The sequence below is a fragment of the Glandiceps talaboti genome, chromosome 4 (assembly GCF_964340395.1).
Source record: "Glandiceps talaboti chromosome 4, keGlaTala1.1, whole genome shotgun sequence".
Taxonomy (NCBI): domain Eukaryota; kingdom Metazoa; phylum Hemichordata; class Enteropneusta; family Spengelidae; genus Glandiceps; species Glandiceps talaboti.
Window position 1 is genome coordinate 10,423,572 of NC_135552.1, and position 21,293 is coordinate 10,444,864.

Genomic DNA, 21,293 nt, shown 5'->3' on the forward strand with positions numbered 1-21,293 from the left:
GTCACCATTTTTTTTCTATTTCGAGTACATTAATTCGTTTTTTATGCAAATAGACGAGATCAAGCGCTGAAAACGTGAGTGAGATGTCAGCGTACTACTATCCGTTTCAAAATGCTGGGTACCTCTGAACATTTCTTAGATTACAATTATTGCAGCTATCCCTAATACAGTCTTTAGAACTTCGAAAGATCTCAACAACACATGCATCAAATTCGAAAGAGCTGTTTTCAGGGTAACTTTGAATTTAATTAGAACCAATCTACCAATCTCATAGGAATAACTATTTTTAACAACTAAAACCTTTCTGTCCTCACGAGTAAAAATTGGTAAATACCTGTACATTTTTGAATGATTCAATCGAGTTAGTGGCCACCAGGCTGCTGAAATAGATATACATTAAGAAGATAAGCGAGCATGTGCACATTAGACACAGCGCTAATGCTAGGCGTACCTTCAAAGTATACATTTTGTTCTGCAATAGACAATTAGGTTTAGTGGTGTACGTGTTATACTGTGAAAGTGACAAAGACAATTTAGCGTCCGAGGTGGAATCAGAATCATTTCGCTATGACTATTGAAACTGATTCTGACGAGCGATCGGATTCGATTCCAACGGTTCCAGGGTTTAGAGTTACATCATCAAATACATTATACATACCCCTTTTCTTTTCATAATCAATACACTGTCGAATGCTAATCGTTGAAAATCGTTGACTTCCAGTGTTCTGATCGGCTATACGTTGACGTTAATGAGTAACGACTGCCTATAGCTAGTTTGTGTCTTCAGCGTAGTAGTATCAAAAATATTACCAGAGATGGTTGGTTTTGAACAAATATATCGACTGTATTATAATGATATTGGTCTGGTCTGGTCACTATGACTACTGATACTGATACTGCCCATGCAGCTGATTCTGATTCTGATGCCGACTTTCAGACGTTATTTTGCCGAGAGATGAATGGCCTATGGGATCATGAATGCACAAAAACCGTAAACGTCTGGTGTGAATAACGCAAGGTGAACGTAGGTTAGTACATACTCAGTCAGGATCGCATATATATATTAGGGTGCCTGACTGATGTTTCGTATCGTAACATCTGAAATATATATATATTAGGTAAAAAAAATGTATAGCTATACAGGGTGCCAATTGAAAGGATTTATATGCATCGAATTTATCAGATTCAATGACCTGGGAAAGTTGTTATGAAAGTTTGAAAAGTAAAGCTGTTGAAAGTTTCCTTCTATCATGATGATTATCGAAAGAAGCACACACAAGACAATATTTGTAGTGTATACATACACCATGTTGCATTTAATCAGCTCATTGTGATAAATTAATTAGTCAAATAATACAGATAATATCAAATTCATGTATCAAATGAAAATCAACATTGGAAGTCCTCACAACAATTACACAAATAAAATCAGTAATGAAAGCCAACTGTCCAATACAATCATTATGAATATGTTTATTACAATGCTTGCCTATGAGGGCGCCATTCACTTATGATGTAGGGATGACGGTTTACCAAGTTTAATAGTCGATTGCACTTCTAGATCACTCTGGGTCCATTATACTGCATGTCGATGTAGGTCAAATTAACTTTCCACAACAATTATTGCTCTCTTTTTTCAAATACTATCAGTAGTATTCCTTTATTGCCGTACAAGAGGAATGTGAAATCTTATTCACAAAGCATTGATAACTTTGTGGCTTTTTAGCTCATAAAAACATCTTGTGATATGTTCCATTCCTTAATCTTAAAAGAAACCATTAAAATAGCAATGAACAGTATTGTGAAACTGAAATTTGATGAGAAATTAGAATAAATTTGAATGCCTTTCTAATGCATTGTGCTGGTCTCATCCTGAAATTGACTGCCTGGGGGCGCTCTTCAAAAACAAAGTGAGGGTTCAGTCATTTGCATATGCTTAGGCTGCTTACTTCAGAATTTTGCATAAATAAAATAAAGAGTACCATAATTTAAGAGAGTTGTACAGTTGGCTTCCTATCACTGTATGTCTTTCTAATTCTTGCACTCAGCACCACTGTAGTAAGTACATCTCACCCATTTCACTGCAATGTATTAACCTTCTCACACACTCACAATAGGGATAAACCAATACACTGCATGGGGGTGGCAAAGGTTGATAGGCCTTTCCAAATATTTACATAATGAAACAACTTACAATTGTATTAATTTAAGTACATATGGTTGGTATCATCTTTTTTTAAAAAGTACATGTCAGCATTTTTACTACAAAATAGAACACAAAAATACTATTTTACAGGGCAAGACAGGAAATGTACACATTGGGAGGTGAACATGGTACTGGACGCTTGGACAATGAGTTGTCCACACATCATGGATGCATTACAAACACACATACAGTCACACGACGCCTCACATGTATAAAAAAAATTCAGGGATATTATCTTATGTCCATGGATTCTTGTTGCTTTCAATTGAATCTGAAAGAGATAAACAAAAATATGATAAAATCATTACAATTCTGCCGATGCTAAAAGTAATACCTTTTAGCACCTTCTTACACCTGTACCCATATGGTGAATAACGCCACCAGCCTATGCTTTGGGGCTATGTGTAAATAAAACTTGTTTGTCTAAACTAAGCATCTTGCTGGAACTCGTTGACACCTCTCAATCCGATAATGGTCAGTAGTTGTACCTCACATCACAGACAAGAAACTGTGTTCCTTGTCTGTGCTCAGATGTTGTACCATGGCTCACAGTCCTGCTTGCAGACGGTGCACGCGTTTCGCTCAACACCGTCCTACGAAAAGTAACCGTCCTATAGCGAGTGCGAAAACAAAATACTTTCGCACCAATAACAAAATAATTACATATAATTTTTTTTATAAAGCTATCAAATATTAGCAATCGGTCGAACATGTACTCATTTTACATCTTTTTGACGATAGTAGTCGCTGGTACGATCACAAAAGGTGTCGAAATCGGAACTTTTCCAGTTCCGACTGATTTCAAAGTCCCGCCTTACAAACTCCGCCACATTTGATCGGGCGTCCGCTTGGGCATAAATTTTACGATTGAACTTGTGATTTCGGGATTTCTGGTCCTCCGGACTGGGACTAGTACTTTTGTAGCCAATGCGAGGTAAAATTACTAAATAGTCGATTTATTGCTGATATTTGAACACAGATGCGTTAAATCTTTAGTTACTACTATACTAGCATTTCAGGTAAGCCCAGGTTTCACAACTGTCTCTTTGTAGGCGACTTACTCCGTATGCAAGCAGGGCGACATGGACCCTCAGACCACTAGTGGTCAACCGGTCTGAGATGGATCATAGACCCTACGAAATGGATGTAGCCTAGTAGAAATGTCTGTATTTGTGAACAGTAAGGAATGTCTCTCAGATAGACTGTGTCCATGACTGTACAATGTTGTGTCAATCAAGGCCTCTTCGCAGGTTTGTGAAAATGATGCTGGGGACTAATCTCCATTTCAAAAAGGGAAGTTTTTCTAACTGAAAAAGGTGTTTGTCCTGAATGTTCGATAACTTGCATTTCCGTCATTTTCTCGTCTCTGTTAATTTTAGCGACGAAGGGATATGATATTCCATAGAACGCCTTTTGTTTTATCAATTACAAACAATAGCATGTGAAGGGCGATATAATGTTGCCTTGTCCGAGAAACGGGAAGTACACTAGCTGTTTTCACTTCACTGCTCACACTTACATTGAAGAGCTATGTAGTCAGTAATCTTGGCTAGTCTATTCTATTGTCAAACAGAATTTTCCCTCAAATTCAACATCACTGTCAGAATATATTCGAGAAAGGTTTACAACGTTTAAACTTTATTCATCCTGGATCCAATAGCAAGTGTACATTCTTTGATCACGGATTTGCGAGTGCAAAACATTATAAAACTTAAAAGCACGGGACTGCAATTTTGTGTTCCTTGTCTGTGTAACCTCAGATCACTGAAAATATTCATTAGTGGTCTGAGTCTGAGTTGGAACACATCTCCGTTTATAGTGCTAGTTGTGTGTATTCACTAAGCCGTTTCAATATAATAATCATATGGATGTTTTATTTTCAACATCACGCAAACCATTGGCCTCTTTTCATGGTAGCGATTAGTCTATCTGCTAGACCTCGGATGTTCTTCCGATACAATACGACACACGACCGAACATCGCTATCGAGGATGGAACATCCAAGGCAAGCCCTCACATGCGAACTTCGTTCGCTTATAGTAATTAGTATTGAAAGAAAGCACGAACATCTAGCAGCAAGATTAGGTAGCGATTTGACAGACGCCAACAAAATCGAATTTTAGACTCTAATATTACTCTTCGCACGTACAGAGTACTTTTTATAGGATAATATCATAAAAAGTGAATCAGAGCAAGCATCTAACCTAGAGTCTAAAATCAGATTTTATCCGATAATGGATATTTGTGTAATGTCGCGTCTTCATGGGGTCAGGTGTAAAAAAGACGGGTCAAAGTTTGGAAATGTGCACTCAGAGAACTGCGACACAACTGCTGACAGAGAGTTCTCAAATCATATTTCAGAGCTAAGGTGGCTATTGTCCTGCGTGTTCATTATAAAGCGGCCAAGTTCGCGTCACAATTTGTAAAATAACGCTACGACATTATACTAAACAATAAAGAATAAATAAGCCTTTGAAGTTTCTGTGCTCCTACTATAAATACTTCCTATGAATCTGGCCACAGCTACTCATGTCCTAGTCTAGCTGCTAGACCTCAGGTGTTATTCCGAATTTACAATACGACAAGGATGGGCGTTCGCCGTCACAGCGAACTTCGTCGGGAGAAGCCCGAACGTCTAGCAGCAAGACAACCTCTTTCTATAGTGGTCTGAGCGCACCATGCATACAATGAAAAGATGGAAAAGAAGATTATGCAAATACCCGACACTTCTTTATTTCTGTTGATATAGATGATGAGGCCAATTAACACATTTCTACCAGCTTAGCATATTAACTAACCTCGGATTTTCGAGGTTGGGAAGTTCTCAATTGGTCATACTTTAGCATCGGAGAGAATTATAATGATTGATTGTTGACCTAAAAACTGAAATCAAAACATTCATGCTATCAAGTGTGGAGCTGCTTGGATGTTGTAGTAAATACTTCATTACATCACTATAAGGAGCCAATACTATTTTTGTACGCTACTTTCCTGGACATTAAACACATTGTGATTGGGGGGTGGGGGTGGGGGTGGGGGTGGACTACTTCATAACTAAACAAGACCTTCAAGTACCAGTACCGGTAGTAAATGATGAACTTACCTGACAGTGATCCTGACTGACTGGTATTAGACCGCCTTAGTTCCAACTCAGCAGCACTGCCAAGATTAATATGAAAAAAAAGCATTCTAATTTATAGTATTCATGAATGTAGTCAGTGATATGTCTGTAAAGGTCTAGTCTAGACTCTTGTATGACTTTGATGAAATCAGTTTTGCAAACATATACAAGTTTGAAGTGTCACTGACATACATAGTCAGTGTCAACTTTGTTATATTGCCTGCAAGAAAGCTCTGTCGTGAATAATAGCCTAAATTCAGAAAAGAACTCTGTAGAAGGGTGTGTCTTTGTAAGTAACAAAACATATCATTAGGAACAACCCCACCATGGAATTTTTTTCCACAGTTATACTGTAGTTCTAAGTTTTTGTTATTCAGTTTTCATATGTTTTTTTCAGTATTGAGAGAGTTTGTGTAGTTTACACCTTGACTTGAAATACATACTTTAGTGTCAATAACCATTTACACAGACATCGTCAGCAACTCCTGAATATTTTTCACCATTTTTGTTTCAAAATAAAAGGTTGCTTGCTACTACAAGTCTAATATATAAGAATACAATGATGTCATTTTATCATATAGTATGAGAATACAGTATCACAGCAGTTAATATGGTGGGAGTTTTGCCAATGATTAGTAGTCATTAAACATGTGACAGTGAAGGGTAAAATATAAGTAACCCTTTTATTTGGAAACAAAATATGGTGAAAAATACTTCCGAGTTGCAGACCATGTCCCTCTAATGAAGAGTCTTATTGAAAGTGTTCACAATGTGTAAACATTAAAACTTTAACATAAGAAATTAGGACTGTATGTAACAAATAGGTACGGTAGTGCTGAGTTGGATTTTTGTTTACCTAAGTTGTCTTAAATCTTTTTTGGATCTTCTGATTGGTGTAAGGTCACCTTGACCTTGGTCATCTCTTGCACTGTATGGTGTTTTCATATCATCTCTTGCACTGTACGGTGTTTTCATGTCACTTCTTGCACTTGAGAAACCACTACCACCAACATCATCACCTTCACCTGTACACACAGAGAGAGAGAGAGAGAGAGAGAGAGAGAGAGAGAGAGAGAGAGAGAGAGAGAGAGAGAGAGAGAGAGAGAGAGAGAGAGAGAGAGAGAGAGAGAGAGAGAGAGAGAGAGAGAGAGAGAGAGTGAGAGAGAGAGAGAAGAGAGAGAGAGAGAGAGAGAGAGAGAGAGAGAGAGAGAGAGAGAGAGAGAGAGAGAGAGAGAGAGAGAGAGAGAGAGAGAGAGAGAGAGAGAGAGAGAGAGAGAGAGAGAGAGAGAGAGAGAGAGAGTTAAGACAAACAGAGAGAGGACTGTTACAACTAGCATATGACTTTATCTACTATGCTTCAATGATGGATGTTGAGTTGCTTGTACTGTTGTCTGCTCATGTATTAAAATATCATATTGTTGACAAAAGTATAAGCATTTACAGTCATCTGCTGTGGTGTCAGATATAAATGTTATTATAGAACTGGCAAGTAACATTGGGTTAGTACACAACATTACTGAAAATACTTCATACTTTGTATTTACCACCAGAGTACAGTGATTAGTAACCACAGCATGGATTTAAAATCTGTAATGTGAAAGCAGCTATTATCTATAAACTTAGTCTTGGTTACCCAGACTCTCACAGCTGAGGGCTCTGACTATGAGACCACTCAGATGAGAGCCTGGGGAAATGCTATAAAAAGTCACAGAAAGTCACACACTACATTTATTCCAAAGCATGAAAAATGGCCTGTTTGTTATGACTAAGATGTATTAGTCGCTTGAGAAGTGATAACCTATCACGAAGGTATACCTAAATCGTTCAGCCTGCAATGTTAAATGTGAAGTATTCCCCAGCATGCACTGCTCTACATGTGTAAGAGATAGTTCCTGCACAGGTGAGTTGAGATTCAGTTTTCCCAGACTCTCCCTTATGGAGGTCTCGTAGGCAGAGTCCCCAATGACGAGAGTCTGGGTAACCAAGACTAGTTTATACTTTGTATTCTTGTTTATACTATTCTATTTACTAAAGTAAGAGTCTTTTTACCTTGACCTTGACTGAGATGTGATAGAAGTCCACTAGCCATCAATTCTCTTAGTTTCTTTTTAAGTTCTCTGCTGGTCTTCTTGTAGTAATACAGGTCTTTTTCTAACTGTTGAACCTTTGACTCTGTCCTAAGGAATGTGAATATAAAGCAATTTGTTGGAAGTCTGAGAGAAATACATATTCTATCTACCATGGGTCACGGTCTTGTTACACTACCAAGATTTCTAGTTATTTGCCAGTATTGTGGTTGAAAAATGAATATTCATGAGGGTTGTTTCATACTGAAGGGGTTAGTCATGAATATTCATTGTTCAGCCACGAATATATTATTTTTGCTGAGTCCCATGATCCATTGGCCCACAGCAAAGACACCCTATAAAGGCACAAGATAACTTTATGCTTTTCCTAAAATGCAAGTAATTGTAGGTGATCTAACATCATGAAATGACTCTCCAGAACCCAGATTATGAAAATGTCTATTTTCTTGACTGATGTTTACCCTTTCCACAGTCTGTTTGGTGGTTTTACCACTAGGCAATGTTTACTAAGTTTACATCACTAAATAATACTGGATTTAAACTTACTTTTTATAAAAAAAAACAACTTGATGTGTTTCAGTATACTTACTTATAATCTATAACAGCATCACCAGTTGATTCCATTTGTTTCATTAATAACTGTACTTTCTCTTCATGTTCCCTCTGTTGTACTGTTAGTTTCCTGTCTCTTTCCATGGCAGATTTTTGTAAAGCGTTCTCAAGGTCATGGATAAATCTCTCCTGCTCATCAATTTTCATCTGAAAATTAGCACAAGATGATCAACCTATTATACATACATACATACATACATAAGATTATTTTTGAGTTCCCTCAGTATTAAAACACCTTGTTTATTTATGTTTTCATCAAAGACGGCTTTTTCTTCAACACTCAACATTCTTAACAATTTTTTCACCAAACAGATCTAAGGGTGATGAGTCAGTAAAGTCGTCCAGATTTTCCCAGGTATTGTAATGGGTAGTTCCCACTGAATGTATAGTACGTGTACAAGGTATGGAAATTTATGCAGATTTTGCCATATGTTCACCCTCTGTTACTGGGACCCCCCCAAAAAAAAAAAAAAAAAAAACAAAAAAAAAAAAAACAAAAAAAAAACAAAAAACAAAAAAAAAAAACCATGTGACAAATAAAGACAGTGCAAGCGACACTTAGCGAAAATAGTGAAACTTTACAGCTTCTACATAAGGGCTTTAAGTTTCAAAAGACACACACATATACATCAATGTTATACAGTTAACTTTTTTATGTCCAATTTCTGCTGGCAAGGTTAACATTTGCACGTAGCATATATTTCAAATTATTAACTCACCTCAAGTTCACTCACTGCAAGCTCTTTCCTCCTTTCTGATTCTCTAAGTCCTACTACTTTCTCAAAATATTTTGTAAGAAGTGTCTTCGTTTCAGTGGGTGTCAGGTTAGTTAGTTTACTTGGTAGACTATCGTCACCCTGTAGTCATACATACAAAATTATATGAGTTGAATTAACTATACATGAACACCTGGTCAACAACCCTTGCACAATGCACAATGTATGATAAACGAAATGGGTGTAGTGTATTACAAAACTTAAACATTAACTTTATCTAACTCTAATAACATAATTTATATATCATTTTCTATTGGGCCTGTCGTCAACCCATTTCTGTAGGCCTGTGGTCAGCCCAACAGAGTCTATTACATCGCCCTTGGGCTCCACATTGTTGGGTGACCAAGAGTCCCATGGGGAAACAGACATATGATGTATGCTGCCCTCATGACTAGTCAAAATATTATGGTCTGTATAATTATCTGCACAAAACATCCTTGACATGAAAAGTACTCTATAGTGATGCAATTTGTTCAGACTTTCATCTACACTTTCGTAATAGCAACCATGATGTCTGAATTTCGTTCAAAGTATAGCAAAAAAATGTTTGTTGTTAGTGAAAATGTTATTTTTCTTTGCCATGGAAAGTACTTTACAATGATGTATATTTTGACGAGACTATATCAACACTTTTATCAACAGTTTTGTGAAAAGGTTAAATTGCACCCCTACCTGTGTTAGGTAGTCATTTCTCCTGAGTTCAGCTTGTTTGTCTTGTATAGTATCAGTTTTATACTCAATGGCAGCATCCACAGCTTCTACGCCTTCATCCAGTTCTATAAGTCTATAATAAACAACAGATTATACTTAGTAAACAGCATCTAAACATAGGAACCTGAATAAGGCTGAAAGGTGACAAGTACCTGTCTGGCGCCCTCAGTGGTCACTTTCAAAATGCCCGAGGGTCAGTAGCAGTTGCAGCTAGACTACATTTTTTTTAGCTTTTAAAATATCAACAACATATTAAATTCAAATAACTTCTCATCTATATTATCTCCCACCCCCTGGTACTTTAAGAATTATCATGTTGATCCTTTTTCTTCTTCAGATATACCAAAATTTAAATAATATGAATACTTTCATATTACTACAGTGCTTGTGAAGAATTGTCAAATTTTTTCTTAAATCACACACCCTTGATTGAGTTGGGCTACACTTAAATCAAATACATATCGAGCTGCAGCGCCCTCACTCAGGAAAGGGTCCCGTGCTTTTGTTTTAACAAGGTGTATTCATTATGCCACAAAACGAAAAGAAAACATGATACAAATACATAAGCACTAAATGATGCAAGACTTTAGTCACAGCATTAACCAACTTCAATGACATGTTGGGTACATATTGTAACTTTAGTTATTAGACAGTTACCTTCGTTCTTCACTGGGTGATAAGAGAGCCCCAAGGTGGAGTTTTTCATCCAGAATGGCTCTCTGCTTGTGTAACCTATCACTGTATATCAAAAGCAAGGATGTGAGCATAAATTATCGATTGTTATTCACACTGGAAATATTCCTAGCTATGGAGTACATTTCATCTGTTTGGGATCTTCACCTTCTGACAATAGTGAATGTACAAGAGATAGTTTTTTTTTTATACACAACCTAAAGTAAATATCCGATGTATTTCTTCAAAGGTGAAAATAACTGCCTTGAATAAATAGCTAAAAATGACAGCTACTTGGGTGCAATGCTAATCAGGACACCTACACCATGCCTACAAACATAGTCAATTTGTTTACATTTTTCATTTTTTTTAAACTTGTGAAAAGTGAAACTTTCAGTTTTGGCATATTGTATTTCCTTCATTATACCTCACATAAGAGACAAACCAAATGGATTCGAACAAAAAATATGGGATTTATATCACGCCAGTTCTTCATCACAGTAATGCATCTACCTTATTGGTTCTGTGGTACTCAAATATGAGTGAAAATGTTTAATTTGGTTGATTCTGCTTGTGAAAGTATAATGATATTTCCCACAAATATTTTTCTTCCTCCAGCTAGAAATACTTGTGACCTCAGCTTTTTAACAATACTTGCCTTCCGACTCATAGTGACAAGGCCCCTTAGGTCACGCATAATTTCCTTTGCTGAACACAGAAAAAAAATATTGGGGAACAATACCTAATTGTTTTTCTAATGCATTGAAATGATAACTGGTCTCTTACCGTTCCTTCCTGAGTGTTTTTACGTTCTCTTTCATTTTATCACTGCCACCATCCATACTTTGTCTAAGTTCAGTACTTTTTCTCTCAATTTCCTGTTCTACAGAATCGAGTTTATTAGCCAGTCCTATCATATCCTACAATAAAATACCACAAATTATATCAGTGTTAGCTGATGTGTTTGGATATTTTCTACAATTTTTCTTATCCACTAACCCTCCACTAGATTTCATTCAGGATTTGGGATCCACTGTGATCTAGGGCTTTGTACGAATATTGACTGTGGTAAGGACTAGATTAAAGGCTGTCATAGTCATACGGTGGGTAAATGTTTACAGTATTGAATCATACCACCACCTAGTGGTCAGCTGTAACTATGGAATTTGACATTCTGATGATGAGGAGCATCAACTTAGACAGATCAAAAGCTCAATGTTAAAAAATTGAACTACTTCAAACTTGTGTGTTACCATAACCTTTGTAATTCATGATGAATAATTTAATATCATTAACATTGTGTAGTTTTACCATTTTTGGTCGTTATTCTTGTTTTACAATTTACTCCAACTGTTCAAACTAGTTGAATCAAGAAAAGCAACTGATCTGATCTAGGAATTGTGAGATGTGAAATATAACCACAACACAATATACCAATAAATATGAAAAACACCATCACCGCGCCTCAGTTATCACATCTATTTGTGTATACTTCTGTCATGCTCTGTTAACTCAGTTTGATTCTAAAGTTAAATTTAGTGTGTATTTACATCTTTGCATTTTGTATGCTAACTTCAGTCTTTAACCTTTGTTTAATACACACATGGCCACATTAATGTCAAGGTTATACTTGTACTTACTTTTGATAAAACTTGACTTGACCGTAATTTCCTCATTTCGAGTTCACTCTTCTCTCTTAACATTGCTTCTTTTTCAAAAATACACGCTTCTCTTTTCATGAGCTCCTGTGAAAATGATTTATATAATATAAATAATGATCAGCTTGGGTTTAATTCTCAGTACCTGAAATAGAATATTACTGCCTAGGTGCATCATAAAAATAATGAACATTCATTTTCTCGGTCGAAACCATAACTTCTGCTCAACGAGCTTTACATGCATTACTATGAGTGTGCATGAGAATAAGCAGACCACCTTGTTCTATTTGGACCTTCTAGCATGGGGTAAAATGCTACTGTAGGTACTGAGAATTCATTTGTGTAATGCCACTTCCTGTTTATTAATTCAAATTTGACAATAACCCCCGCGAAGTTAGGGGGCCTTTTATACCCGACACACCGCTTTAAGACAAATGCTATTTGAAAATGAGTACAGGTATATTACAAATGTAAAGTAACCTAACAGATGATAACAACCAATTACAATGACTGTTACATGGTTTGGGGTAATATGTATCAACCAATTACAAGTCTTTGAATAATATATCTAAAAGTATATCAACCAATCATAATCAACCTTGCAAACATGAACTGTGACATTTAATACAACCAATCACAAAATATGTTACATATTAAATACTAAGTGCATGCAGATACAAAAGATTTACACTCAGTAAACAATAGTATGATTGGTTGTCGATTATTCATTATCCCTGCACTAGCCAATAAGTTTGCACCTTACAAGCTACATGTATTGAGAGTAACGTCAATCTGCAGCCATGACAACAAAACAAATATGTTGCCATGGCAACCATTCTAACCTCTTCAAGTTCTGATATCCTTTGTTTCCTTTCTAACACTTTCTCTACTTCATTATCTAGCCATTTCTTCTGTTCTTCAATTTTGTGTTGATCCTCTCCAACCAACTGGGCACTACCTTGTCTTAGTTTTCTCTGGGCTGCAGCAACCTGATAAATCAAAATGTTTTAAGAATGTGGAAGTAAACCTAGAAATTTTGCAGTCTTAAAGTACAAATGATGAGATAAGTCTCAGTGCATCGAAACCAATCTCACCACTGCTGTATTTTTTACACAAGGAGATAGGCACACTAACTATTTTGTAAGGTATAATTAAACATAGGCAAGAAGACAAAATCTATGAGTTTGTCGAAACCAATGTCACCACTGCTGTATTTTTTACACAGATAGGCTACTTTATGAGGTATAATTAAACATAGGCAAGCCGCCAACATCTGAGTGTGTTGAAACCAATGTCACCACTACTGTATTTTTACACATATAGATTGGCACACTGAATATTTTATGAGGTATAATTTAACATAGGCAAGAAGCCAAAATCTTTGAGTAGATAAAGAGAGTTATGATCATTGTATCATCTACAGCATAATGCCATGAATAGAGTCTTTATGACAAGCACTGAATCACCTAGTTGCTTGTAGCTCTTTGTTCTCATTGTTTGTAGTATGTTTGTATTGTATAGAGTAGAATAAAACAGAGGTAACAGTAGCTGTAACTATGGAGCCCTTGACACCTACCTCCTTTGTCTTGCGTTTTAAGATTGTCTACATAATAAAAGGCAGAAGTAACAGTAGCTGTAACTATGGAGCCCTTGACACCTACCTCCTCTGTCTTGCGTTTTAAGATTTTCTGTTGTTGTTCATTTCTGATTTCTAGTTCCTTGATTCTCTGCTGATCTCGTTGCATTTCACGCTAGAAAAAATAATGTAAATGATAATGGTATAAGGAATTATCATAAATGGCTTTTTAAAATAACCTTCATTTGATGTTTCCAAGGAGTATGAGAACAATATCATTGGAGGGGGAGGGGAGGGGGAAGAGGAGGGAGGGGAGAAGTAGGAGGGGGATGGATGGGGTGGGATGGGGGTGGTGGTGGTGGTGGTGGTGATGATGACGACGACGACGACGACGACGACGACGATGATGATGATGATGAAGATGAAGACGCCAACACAATGATGGTCAGTAATACTAAATACTGTAGTATGTTTATGATAATGGTAACAATAACATAATCATGCAAATGTGACAAAACTTGAGAAATTCATCTTCTCATTCAACAATCAACACAGCATGTCTGATCTTACCTCCAATTTAGTTTTCCGATCTGCTTCATCTTTCAGTCTTTTCTGTAACAACTCCTGTTGTTGCTTCATCTTGTCAATGGCGTGTTCTAAATCTGACACTTTCTTTTCATTTTGTGTTTGCATCTTTACTATTTTCTGAGACTCCTAAAAAGATTACATCAAAATAAAACTGATCAAGAAGTCACTTTAGACCGTTACAGGGGAACAGAGGTGAGGCTAAGTTTTACCTTTGCAGCAATTCATTATACTAAGGCATACAAAAAAAAATTGTGTGGTTCCAATTACGCTCAATAGAATAGGTGGGGTAGGTTTTTAGAATAGGTGGGGAGGTAGACTTATTATTTTATTTTATTTCATTTTTTTTCATGCAAGTGTGTCTAGTTCAGGTAGTTATGTTTTCCGTTGTTTTCCATATGGTCTCTTGTGTTTTTGGTTTCTTCCCATCAGATGTACAGACATTACAGATTGGGTGAACAGTTTTATGTTGTCTTTTTGAAGTGGATGTCAGTTTCTGCATCCACTATTTCATGCAAGACTGCACAATTATTGCGGTTTAAGATTTTTTCTCGAATATGTGAAAAAAGTTTAGGGTGAGCAGTGAAAACTAGGTAGGGTCAAATAACCGGAACCAAACAATTTTTTTTTGGGCATAAGGGGATCCAGGAAAGTCATTGTCACCAATCCTACATTGCATGACTTATTCAAATAGAGTTTGGAATATTGCCAAATTGGCTTAGAAGAGGCCTGCAGTACACTGGGGTAAGGCATTATGGGAAATCAACAATATTGGGAGCTTCCCCATTGTTCTCGCAACTCGCCTAAAAATTGTGGCTACTGTCTCAAGAGGTATGAGAGACAGTAACAAGTCTTCATAGATGACAAAGCCTCAACCTATACTAGCTAATAAACTCACACTTTGGCGTCTTTCCAATGCTTTTATTTTCAGTTTTGCAGCATCAACTTTCTTCTTGTAATCCGTCTGTAGTTTCTGTTTTTCTAGATTTTCCTGTTGTTCTTTAGATTCCACTTCTTTTAATGCTTTCTGAGCATCAATGAGTTCCTGTTTGGCTTGCTCAGACTCCTAGAAACGATCAAAACAAAATATTTCCCTTTGGTTATTGATGACAGTAATGTGTGAAATCTTCAGTGAAATGAAGTGCCAACATACACATACTTGTAGACACTGTCTCCATGTGCAGTGTTTTTGTTATGGGTGGTAAGCAGGTCAAATCTACCTAAATTCCCCTGCCATTTTACAGGGGTTCCCTACCAGTGTTTTTGTTATGGGTGGTAAATAGGTAAAATCTACCTGAGTTCCACTGTCATTTTACCAGGGCTCCCTACCAATGTTTTTGCTAAGGGTGGTAAGTTAGCAAAATCTACCTGAGTTCCCATGTCATTTTACCAGGGTTCCCTACCAGTGTTTTTGTTAAGGGTGGCAAGTATGTATGTAAAATCTATATGCGTTCACCTGTCATTTTACCAGGGTTCCCCACTATTATTATGGTATAAACCATAATGTATTGAAAACTATGCCAATTTTACGAGATTATCCCCCTTCCTGTTATTGGGGTTCCCTAACCTTAGCAAAAACACAGATGAGACATACGGTGAACAATTGTTTGCTGTTGTTTTGATTAGCTTTTTTCTTTAAATTTTACTTTGAAATTATTTCCTTACTCTTTGAGGGGAGGAGGCTGGATTTACATATATAGTGGTTAGGTAGTAATGTATGGGAAATTAATATATGGATAAGAATACATTTTACAAGGAATATGATTTAATAGGTGATTGGTACTGAATGAATATAATAATTATTTGAACATTAAACTTTTGAAAAGTTACCAACTTTCTAGCATTTTTATGACACACACATGTAAGTGAAAATCTGCATATCAATCCATATAACAGTAAGAGTCTATAAAACAATGTGGTTTCTTCCAGTAAAAAAAAATCAGACTTGATTTTGGAATAAGTCAGCAATTACTTTACCTTCTGTAACTGTCTTACTTGAGATGAATACTTCTTATTCATAGCTTCTGATTGCTTGCTTGTCTTAACAAGTTCACGAATCAATCCTTCTTTTAACCTACAAAGTAAAGATGAACATTACCAAGTATATGTTATAAAAATCTCTATTTACTGAGGTCAATGACGTACCAGTACTTGGTATGTGATGAACATTGAATTCATGAGATGACCTTGAATTAGCTTTAATGATCCCTAGGATAATAACTGAATATCTGAATGCAGTTATTGAGCAAACTGTAATAACTAATTCAAGTTATACAGTTTACTTACATAGAAGTGAATATTTCTGCATATTGTATGACAGTTTTACAAGTTCATGGATCACTTCTTTTTTTGAAATCTAAAACATCAAGAAAACAATGCACTAAAACTACTTCTATCAGTTACTTACTTGATGTTGAGAGATAGATCCCTCATTTTCTGTTGCGCTTCTTGTAACTTGATACTAGAGTGTCTGACTTGTTTCTTTGTGGTTTCAGTACTGGCTCTCAGCTGGTCAACTTCTGTGTTCTTAACAGCACCACTAGACAAGGCTTTACCATCATCTACAAAGTAAATTACACCATCTATGTCGTATAATTGTAGCCTATATCTGTTTTCTTCATGGTTATGTAAGTTATAAAGACACATAATGATGATGCAATTTCAGATATTGGAAATATGGGCCACTGCTTCAAATTTGTGCCACTTTCATTCCAAAATACCCTAAACATTTAGCACAGGAACAGTGTGCTCTCCATTAAAGCCAAATTTGATGTGTCATTGACACACAACAACTTCTTGTGACTCACCAATTTAGTACATATAATCCTCGATTCACAATTTCTATCATTTTGATCCACAACAAAATGTTGTATTGTTCATTACATGGTGCATTACATAGGAAATGTGGAGATTGTTTTCACAAACTAGGGTATTTTCACCAGTTTGTACTAGTTTGTATTTGTATACCTGTACAGTCGATCTTATTTTTTTACTGAAATAAACTAAACTAAACTAAACTAAACTAAACTATTTCTCCAAGTCTTGGTTGATATGAAAGTTTTACAACACGTACGAGATCAGTCTTGATAACACATATATGCAAAATGACCACAAACCAAGATCCAAAGTGTGGACTTACGCAAAATGTTTTCTATCAGTATATACATTTGTTTACATCATGTAATAACAGTACATTGTGTACTCTTTATGAAAGGGCACAAAATATATTTGACATGAATAGTGACGTTTCTTGGACTCTGGATTCATGTTAAGTCAATGGATTCACTAGTAGACATAAAATATTGCTACCTACAGAATCAGAAAATTATTGAGCATTGAAGTACAACTTTTGATGATGTTCACAAGAGGTTGGTGAAACTTTGGAACAGTAATCAAATAATTTTTTTCTGATTCTGTGAGTAGAAATATTTTATGGTTATGAAAATCATACTTGGAGAGAAATATGACTCTCTAGAAGTATTCAGAACAGCTCTGAAACTTCATTTTAAATGTGGTGAGATGAGGTTGTCTATGGATGCAACAAGTCTGACCAAAACGTGAATGGCATATTCCTAATATCTGAAATGCATCATCGATATAAGTACAACATTACACTGTTAAAAGCACAACACAGTAACAAGTGACAATACACAGACAAAGACACACAACAGACGAATCATTATCGAACACATTATTAAAATGTTTAGTGTATTACATGTAAGAGTGGGGAAATACACACTACAATTGACGAGTACACCCCTTTCTCTATTAGCTACTTGGAATAATCTGATTGTTTATCTAAGCAGGGTCAGTCTAAGTGATACAAAAGAGGGGGTGAAGTGTTAAGAAAAAAGTTACTGCTTTGCTGGAAGTTCCTGCGTGAGCTGCAAGAGAAGAGAGCATAAGCACAAAAGAGTCTACACGAAAGAGTAATAAAAGCACAGTTCTATGACAGCAATATGTAAGTATACATTATTAGATGTTACAGCAGAGAAGACACCAAATTAATGTAAGATGTAGCCATGAATTGTATACCTATATAGTTTTCAACTTCATCAATAACCAGTCTGTTCACACTCGAGTCGGCTATTTACAAAGAAGTGGGGAAAAAACGGCAAATATGGCAAAGGCATGTATTAGATATAGGTAGGGTCACACGAAATAATACAAATTACAATGCAAGTAGTCGCAGTGTTTTTGCTAAGGAGGGTAAGTAGGTAAAATCTACCAGGGTTCCCCTGTCATTTTACCAGAGTTCCCTAAGAAAATTATGATATATTCTATGGGAAATGGTACCAGTTTTACCCTTTCCCCTTCTGTTACTGGGGTTTCCACATCCTTAGCAAACACACTGAAGTACGAGTAGTCATTGCTTCAAACTGTGGCTTAACAATATCTATTTAATTATGTGCACCATTACATTTAATGTAGTTAATCATTTATTTTATAAAAAAACATAGTTAGTCAGATTACTGTTTGCATCAATATGAACAATTTCCTCTTTTGCTGCAAATCTGTAACAACTAACTATCATAAACACTCTAAAAATTGTAAAAACGTATCACTTTGGCCCAGTTCTAATTTATTGATTTAGACTACAAATGGAGTCCACACAGCAGTTTTAGTGGACCCATCATTAGGAATCTAATAAACTGCACTCTTGGGTTATAAAACTAATAGATAACAGCAAGAAGAGAACTCAATATCATGAGATTTCAGGGATATGCTGTTTGAGACAGATGCCTGCTAAGAGGTTCACCAAACCAATGACTTCAAATAGCCAAACCACATAATCAAACACTTCAAATTAACAAAGTCCACAAAATCAAAGTTTTCATTAATAGTCCATATAATCAAACACTTCTGATTAAAACATTCTAAATAAATCAACTAGTTCTCTTTAGTAAAGTCCACATAATCAAACAGTTCAGATAAACCTAGAGGATGCTATGAACTCTAACCAGACAATATATTTAGTGTTCACACAACCAATTGCAAACCCTATATCACATAACACTCTTTACTCAATGTCAAAATAAAAATCCTACAGCTTTGAAATTTATAGATTAAACTTACATTTTCTTCTAGGAATTCTTCCTCTGTATTCACTGTTAATACCCTTTCCTTTATTCAGTGTTATTGTTCCAGATAATTGTTTTCCTTTGCTCCATGTTTTACCCAATGATTTACTACAGAGAGAGAGAGAGAGAGAGAGAGAGAGAGAGAGAGAGAGAGAGAGAGAGAGAGAGAGAGAGAGAGAGAGAGAGAGAGAGACAGACAGACAGACATACAGAGACAGACAGACAGACAGACAGAGAGAGACAGAGAGACAGACAGAGAGAAAGACAGAGAAAGACAGAGACAGACAGACAGACACAGACAGACAGACAGAGGCAGAGAGACAGAGCGAGTGAACGAGCGAGAGACAGACAGAGACAGAGACAGAGAGAGAGAGAGAGAAACAGACAGACAGACAGACAGAGACAGACAGACAGAGAACGGAGAGACAGAGACAGAGACAGAGACAGAGACAGACAGAAACAGAGACAAAGACAGAGACAGGGTTAATCGTTCAAGTAAAATAGATCTTTTGTGGACACTTTTTACGCACTTGACAGCAATATATGATTCTACCTCAAATAACACTGGTACATTTCTTACCCTGTCACACTTTTATCATCACTACAGTACTATGAATGACATCACTCACACATCAATGTACACCATCTTTGCTTATAAGGACATCTTCCAGTATGTTACATGATCTGACAATCTGAACATTGTTTTGTAGCCTTTCCAAAGAAAGTAAATAGCATCATACAGCTTTTTAGAAAAAAAATGAACTTGTGATGCATACTACATCACTAAACACATCAGACCAACAAATATCACTGTAAATACAGCTACATACATGTATATCACCAGTGGTTGTGATTTCATGACAATAACCTACAGACAATACAGCTGTGGTCAGGTCCATGTGATGTTTGCTATGTAGAAGTACACAAGAAAGAAAACACACACTTACGCACACAATTACTGCTGATTGTTCCAGGTGGTTTCTTTGTGTATACATAAAAGTTGCCTACTTTATTCTACATAGCAAACACAAGGCAGACCTGAACACAGCTGTATTCCCAGTCACTGATTTCAAAACGAATGAATGACACCCAGCTACTCTTAGTCTTACCTCTCTGAATTCCTGCCATCACCACCACCTAGCTCATCATCACTGAAACGCTCCTGCAAGACTTCATCAAGATCTTCCAGTCGGTTGATTAACAACTGACTTCGGGCTCTGAAACCCTGTACTATCCTCTCCATAGAAAACTACAACATACAAAGGTAAACAAGATCAGAATGGTCACAATTCTTGTGATTTGGATCATGAGCACACATGTGAATTGATTGTACACGTAACGATATCATTTCTTGCTACATGGAACAGTATCAATATGTTAGTACTGGTGGCTAAAATCAAAGCATGTCAGGGTCAAAGGTTAATCAACAGGTGAGTGGTGCATATTGGAATTATGGAAGCACCACGGTTGTGCCTGGTAAAAACATCACCGAGGTGGTCAATTCAATCTCAAAAAGAATTTTACTTTAACTCCTTTTGGGGTCAAAATCTAACAATGCATAAATAACAGTAAAGGAATATGACTTTTGCTGTAAGAGTTTTATGTCATATTTTGTATCTTGAATTATTCAGTTTCTTATTCAAACTCCTACTTAGATTCATGCTCTTTTCTAGTCACTCAAATCAACAGCGCCCTCACAGCTTGTATGTACTTATCTTTTGTTTTTCATATGGTACTACTAAACCTGGCTGTGATTTGAAATTTTATATAATACTGGAAGTTGTCTAGTCTATGGACCCATATCACAAAAAACAGAATCTTGTAGGTATTGATCTATGCTTATCACAAGTGACATATATACCTACTTTACATTGGAAGTTCCTTTCATTTCAGTTTTAACCTAAGCCTTAAATAACAGCTGGGTGTGTGACTGGACGTTGTAAGTGTTGTGTGCATTGTCACCAAATCACTGAACACATGATAGGTATGGTATCTATAAGTTTAAATACCCACATTGAAAACATTCATAATCTTGAATTGGTACAGGGCATTCCAGATTACTATTCACTGGTTCTGTTTAATACAATCATGCAGAAACCAATAAGAAACTGGACACTCTACAAGATTGCAATTGCTTGCTACATTTAGTCAGAATGAAATAAACCATTTAAACGTACTGCAACTGAATGCAGACACTCTGGCTTCAAT

General features: G+C 36.3%; 1 protein-coding gene across 2 annotated transcripts in view; it reads right to left on the bottom strand.

The window, feature by feature from the left end:
• Positions 1 to 1,326: 1,326 nt before the first annotated feature.
• Positions 1,327 to 21,293, bottom strand: part of LOC144433561 (kinesin-like protein KIF27) — a 35,963-nt gene continuing 15,996 nt past the window's right edge. Inside the window, exons 18-36 of one of the 2 annotated variants that reach the window (XM_078121880.1) lie at positions 20,195 to 20,334; positions 19,081 to 19,193; positions 18,040 to 18,090; positions 16,412 to 16,565; positions 15,982 to 16,078; positions 14,903 to 15,070; positions 13,990 to 14,133; positions 13,505 to 13,594; positions 12,686 to 12,832; positions 11,826 to 11,930; positions 10,972 to 11,105; positions 10,171 to 10,251; positions 9,475 to 9,586; positions 8,746 to 8,883; positions 8,004 to 8,173; positions 7,377 to 7,504; positions 6,184 to 6,352; positions 5,310 to 5,365; positions 1,327 to 2,477 (exon numbers count right to left, since the gene is read on the bottom strand). In XM_078121880.1, the coding sequence (XP_077978006.1) occupies positions 2,443 to 2,477; positions 5,310 to 5,365; positions 6,184 to 6,352; positions 7,377 to 7,504; positions 8,004 to 8,173; positions 8,746 to 8,883; positions 9,475 to 9,586; positions 10,171 to 10,251; positions 10,972 to 11,105; positions 11,826 to 11,930; positions 12,686 to 12,832; positions 13,505 to 13,594; positions 13,990 to 14,133; positions 14,903 to 15,070; positions 15,982 to 16,078; positions 16,412 to 16,565; positions 18,040 to 18,090; positions 19,081 to 19,193; positions 20,195 to 20,334 (2,232 nt within the window). In that variant the 3' untranslated portion in view covers positions 1,327 to 2,442. The remainder of the gene's footprint in view (positions 2,478 to 5,309; positions 5,366 to 6,183; positions 6,353 to 7,376; positions 7,505 to 8,003; positions 8,174 to 8,745; positions 8,884 to 9,474; positions 9,587 to 10,170; positions 10,252 to 10,971; positions 11,106 to 11,825; positions 11,931 to 12,685; positions 12,833 to 13,504; positions 13,595 to 13,989; positions 14,134 to 14,902; positions 15,071 to 15,981; positions 16,079 to 16,411; positions 16,566 to 18,039; positions 18,091 to 19,080; positions 19,194 to 20,194; positions 20,335 to 21,293) is intronic. The other variant, XM_078121881.1, reaches the window with a different exon arrangement.